At 36.2% G+C, this 5,974-nt stretch overlaps 1 protein-coding gene across 1 annotated transcript in view; it reads left to right on the forward strand.

Annotated features, from left to right (window-relative positions):
• Positions 1-4,487: 4,487 nt before the first annotated feature.
• Positions 4,488-5,974, forward strand: part of LOC107704109 (group 3 secretory phospholipase A2-like) — a 5,406-nt gene continuing 3,919 nt past the window's right edge. Inside the window, exon 1 of the mRNA XM_016506963.1 lies at positions 4,488-5,156. Within this exon, the coding sequence (XP_016362449.1) occupies positions 4,613-5,156 (544 nt within the window). The 5' untranslated portion in view covers positions 4,488-4,612. The remainder of the gene's footprint in view (positions 5,157-5,974) is intronic.

Raw genomic sequence — 5,974 nt, forward strand, 5'->3', positions numbered from 1 at the left:
CTGTTGCCTATGAATCAGTGACGTGAACTAATTAATCTTTCTACAGCCTTCTGGAAACTGGAACAAAGGTCATCAGGTGAACTCTAAGTCTATGGTTCGAGGTGTCATGCGAAGGCTGGGTTTTTGGTGTTGTGTCTGATGTTAGTATACTATCTTTCAAGGTCATGTTCTTTAAAATCATTCCCAAAGCTCTACTTTCGAACAGTGATGAGGAATTAGACTTCCCTGGGTCTTTCATCTATTGCTGTCATGTTTACATACATCATTATGTAACAGATAAACCCAATGTTCCCTTCAAGCTGACAGGACACTTCTTTGCTTTTTGCCTATTAGACCTAAATGCATGTATTTTTACATGCAGAAAAGTATGTTGAAGTCATAGTGGCACCAAAATTAAAATTGACAAATTTTAAACTTACAGGTCCAAAGTCGGTGGGTGCACTGTAAAAAATGACCGTGAATTTAACGGTAAAAGACTGTAAAAATGCTACAGTAAAAACCTGTTAAATGGTTAACGGTAAATTCCCCTACTATATACGGTGAAAAACTGTATTGGACATTACATGTATTGGACATTAATTTTACGGTAGTATACCGTTTTTGGAAGTGAAAAAGACCGTATAATTTACAGTGAATAACCGTAAATTAACATTTCCAGAATTCCCTGCGTTACATTTCAAGTTTTATGTTTTTTTTGTTAAAATAACTAAGTTTCTTCTTAGTTTTTTCTTATCAGTTTTGTATATTAAGGTTGTGTGTTACACCTAATGTTGTTAAATGAATGTTTATTGCATTATTTCAGTTTCATGTGTGTTACCATTATGGTGTTTAGTGTTTGTGTGAATGACACTGTGCACCTTCTATATACGTTATTATTTAAAAGCTGCTTGTGATGGGCTTTGGTTCATCGTGTGACTTTCTCATCACCACCTGCATTTGGTGGTTATCAGTGTATTACAAAGGTACAAAACAGATTTCAGTACTTCAATAGGTTGGTATATTAACATTATATCAGTTAATAAAATTATGGTATTTAACTGTAAATTTAAGTTAAACCCGTAAAACCTAAAACGTTGCTACCATATTTTTTACAGTAAAATTCAGTTTTTTTTACCGTAAATTTTACAGAATTGTTTTTACAGCGTGGGTGTTACTTGTTTTTTTTTTTTAAATCATGACTTAATAGAGTGCTGATGGCATATTTTTGTAGGCAAAAGCCCAGAAACAGTTTTGCATTTTAGTACTTCCGATTCCATTGCCGTGAAGTCAATGGGGTTTTTAGTTAAATGCCTTAAATAAGATCTGTGGTGAACACAAGCTCGAGATATTTTCATGATTTATTCCATGACATAAAATACATCAGTAATACCCACTTGTTTTTTTTTTTTAAGCTTTTACTAGTCTTAAGAAAGGCAGTTGCTAACAAGTGTCTAAATGGAACTAGAGAGGTTCTCGGGACTTTAACCGTCTACAAGGCAAGTTTATTAATATAGCACATTTCATACACATTGGTAATTCAAAATGCTTAACATAAAAGGAATTAAAATAAACATAAAAATAATCACAACAATAAAAGCAAGGAATTAAAATTTTAAAATGATTTAAAAATGGATTTAAATGAATTAAAACAGTTAAGAATAAAAGATGATACATAAAATACAGTACAATCAGTTCAGAGGTAGCACAGTGCTCATTCAGTAAATGCACAGCTTGAACACAAGTGTTTTGAGTCTGGATTTAAATACGACTAATGTTTTAGCACATCTGATCTCTTCTGGAAGCTGGTTCCAACCGCAGGTGGCATAACAGCTAAAAGCGGACTCCCCTTGTTTTGTGTGAACCCTTGGTATTTCTGACTCGATCCTAATGATCCGAGTGGTCTGTTAGGTTTATATTCAGTGAACATATATCTGCAATGTATTCAGGATCCTATGCTATTGAGTGATTTATAAACAAGTAATAATACTTTAAAATGAATCCTAAATATAACTGGAAGCCAGTGTAAGGACCTGAGGACTGGTGTGATATGCTCAGATTTTCTGGTTCTAGTCAGAATTCTAGCAGCAGCGTTCTGGATGAGCTGCAGCTGTCTAATGGTCTTCTTGGGAAGGCCAGTGAGGAGACCATTACAATAGTCCACCCTGCTGGTGATAAAGGCATGAACAAGTTTCTCCAAGTCTTGACTGGAAACAAAACATCTAATTCTTGCAATGTTTTTGAGATGATAGTATGCTGATTTAGTTACTGCTTTGACATGACTACTGAAACTAAGGTCTGACCGCTTTTGCAGTTATAATCTCGCTCTTGCAAACTATTCGAACTCAAACTTTTAGAGAAAATGTATTTAAATAAAGACAGAGAGTTAATGGTGGTGAGGTGACACTGAAGTCGTGTAGTTCGTTTATAGCCTACATCTAGCTTTCTACTTCGGGCAACTGTATTTATGCTTCAAAAATCATAGAAGTTACGTTAATTTGTGATGACTATCATGTTGAACAACATATGTAAGAATCATAAAGTTTTGTTCATCACAGAGCTTATTTTCTGCAATAATCCAAAAGCCAATGGAAAAAATCCTATACGTCATCACTGCAGCACTGTATAAGGTCATTTTTATGACAAAGTTTCCTGTAAGTGGGTTGGTTTACCCGAAAATGTAAACATTGACAGTCTATGGCACTATCAAAACATAGTTCTGTTTCTTTAAACCTCTTTGTTGGTTGATACAGCAACACTGACTCAACCGATGGTGTAATATTGGGGGCAGGGTTATCTGTTTGACTGACCGGCAATGGCAGATAAAGGGAGTTTTTGGGAAACCTGTTAGAAAACATTATTTTTTTCAATTCTTGTTGCGGGCGATAATGGTGCAGAAATAACACGCATCACTTTCAATAACATAAAAATAACCTCACTCAACATATTATGCTAACTAATTTCTCATATTCAGAATGAGTCTATTTTCCATGTGTCTTTCTTAAGGCTGTTTTGAATGAATATCCATTACCCTGCATTGAAGAAAGAAAAAAAGCACATAAAAAAATTCCAGCTCACCAGGGTTTTGACTGTAATGGCATAATTGCAATTATTCCAAATTGAGCTAAGAGTCAGTACAAGTACTCCTCTGAGAGCATTCTACCTTTTAGTAAAGTAATTGCTGAAAGCAAACGTTTTTAGCTTCTCATTTGATAGCGATCTTGTAATTTTCTTTAGTTTCCTCAAGCTTGTGTTTTTCCTCATTTGACAGATTTAGAATTACATTTACTGGCGGAAGTACCAGCAATAAAAGTGCTGTAATGGTTAACTGATTAGGACCGCATCCAATGGTGACAGGGCAGAAACTTTGTGCGAATCAGGCGAGGTCTGCTCCAATCAGCGCGGGCGGACACGTACAACAAACACATGTGACCTTTGCATCCTCATGTAAACACTGCAGCCTCCTGCAGCAATGTAAATGGGTTCAAAATTAATACTTGCCAAGTCCCAGATGGAAATAAAGATTGGCATATAAATTGGCCAGATGGCTGGTAACTTTGTTAGGAACTGAAAAGACAATACATGATTTAAAATGCAATATTAATCTGAAACTCGCTGATATGAGCATTTCAGATCAAAGACACACAGACCGCCTTCTGAAGAGAAACTTTTGCACTTTCTCTACTTTTATCAAAGTGGAAAATCTGATATCAAATTTATTTCGCCTGGTTGAAGTATTCTTTACATTTTTTAAAATGGAACTCGATGTTATGACACGTGAAATATTCTGGACATTAAGTCAGCAGAATGAAAAAATGAGGAACCAAAACTCATTTTTTCTTTACGATTTTTGTGACAGCTGCAGTTTCACCGAGAGAAAGGAATTGCCCATAAGGAATATGTTTGTTATTAATATGCAATAAAAATCCAACTAAGTAATTATTTTAGGGGCTTATTTTGCATAAATATGTAAATAAATGCAAAATATGATTTGTGGCTAGTAATAAATATTCATGACCGGTAAATTTTCAGCATGCTAAATAAATAAGCACTTGGTGATATTTAATAAAAATGGAATATATTAATGCACAAAATAAAAATGCTGACCTAATTTAACCTGAACACATAAATGTAATAGTTTTGGATCACATGTTTCTTTCTCCTCCCACGTGGAATTTGAATCTTTTTGTCATGTTGTAAAGAATCATTTCATCATGAGTAATAAGATATTAAATGTTTACTGCTGAGGGCATTGTTGACACTAATAAAAAATGATAGTCATCAGCCGGAGAGATAATTATACTAATGTGAGCCCAGGAAACGGGGAGGATTTACAATCTGATTTACATCTTTTATGTACATGTGTGTGTAGACATCTGTGCTTCCAAGTCTGTATTTACCAAAGACACACCCCCTTGTGTCATCCCACCCCGTCTGCTCTGATGTGGCCACGAGCCACAATGCAAGGAAAATCCCACATACGGATCGAAGTATAAATAAGAAGGGGTTGAGGCGCGCTCTTTGCCAGAGATGAGGGATTAAAACCCGTTATCCTTCAGCACCTCTGGCTATTCATTCATTCATTCTAAAAAACACACAAAATTGTTGTACAATTATTCATTTTGCAGGAAAAAAAATGCAAAGCAATCACCTTTTACAGGCAGTTTTATACCTTTTCATGCTGTTTCATGCTTGTTTCAGTGCTGACAATTCTGAGAAAAGCAGCACTTTCTGTTCTTGGACTAGATCCACTTCAGGTGGGCAAACACAGTATGCATTTCTCCGAAGGACTCAGACGTCTCTTCTCTTGTATGACAGCATCTGGAACAAAAACAACAGCCTTTTTACCTGCATAACAAGTGATGAGCAATCTGTGATTGACAGTTACCTGTCCAGGTGCTGGGAAGACAGTTCTTTCTCAAAGATGCTTGATGCACGCTTTGACATCAGTGAACTGATTGATCCTCATGGCCCCTGTGAGGCTGCAGGCATTACGGAGGAATTTACAGCATCTGTACGGAGGGCCAGAGACCTGAGGAGTGTTGGACCTGATGGATTCGTGCACCAGGACAGTGGAGAAAGTTCCATGCAGACACTGCACCGCTCAAAGCGAGCATGGATGATTCCAGGAACTCTGTGGTGTGGCTCAGGAAATAAGGCTATGGCCTTTGCTGACCTGGGTAAGTTGGATTATATCAATCAATTTATATATTATTAAATTATTAGTAATTTTTTTATTATTTATAATTTTACATATTAAGATTTTAAATTACATATATATATATATATATATATATATATAAACTTAAAATGATAAATTATAATTTGTATTTTTTTATATAAGAATTGGTCTGAGAAAGGACTGAGATGACATTGAAAACAGAAGCATTTTCACTAGTAGACTTTTGGACCCCAATGTACATTAAAATAAAATTAAAAGTATGCAAAAAATATTTACATAAAGTTAGTTGCATATGTAACATGTAAATTGCACATGTAAATTAAACTAGTTAATGTAAATGTCACGTGTATGTTCCCGTTTAGTTCCTGTTTGTTCTTATTTGGTCCTTCCTGTTCCTGTCCCCATTTAGTTCTATTAGTTCCAGGTGTTTCTCATTATTAGCTATCCTCCTCACCTGTCTGCCCCTCGTTATCTGCCCTATTTGAGTTCTAGCCCGTTCTGTTCTCCCTTGTCTGGAATTGTTGATGTCAACCCTTGCTACATGTGTTTTCCTGTTTCCCTGGATATTATTAAAGTCAATAAGTTTGAATTCGACTCTGCGTCTCCTTGTTCTTCGCTCTGTGCTCCTCACAGTGGCGAACCGTGACAGAATTCCAGACCAAACAAAAAAGTAAACGGCGCTCCTTCTCCCCTTTTTTGTTTTCCCTGTTTTTCCCCCGCGATCATGGAAATCGCCACCTTAGCCCGCAGAGATCTCCCCTTCGTGGAGTACGCTTGGGAATTCTGCGGGCTCGTCGCGGCGACGGCTTTGGACGA

Source organism: Sinocyclocheilus anshuiensis, unplaced genomic scaffold, assembly GCF_001515605.1.
Source record: "Sinocyclocheilus anshuiensis isolate Anshui unplaced genomic scaffold, SAMN03320099.WGS_v1.1 scaffold690, whole genome shotgun sequence".
NCBI lineage: Eukaryota > Metazoa > Chordata > Actinopteri > Cypriniformes > Cyprinidae > Sinocyclocheilus > Sinocyclocheilus anshuiensis.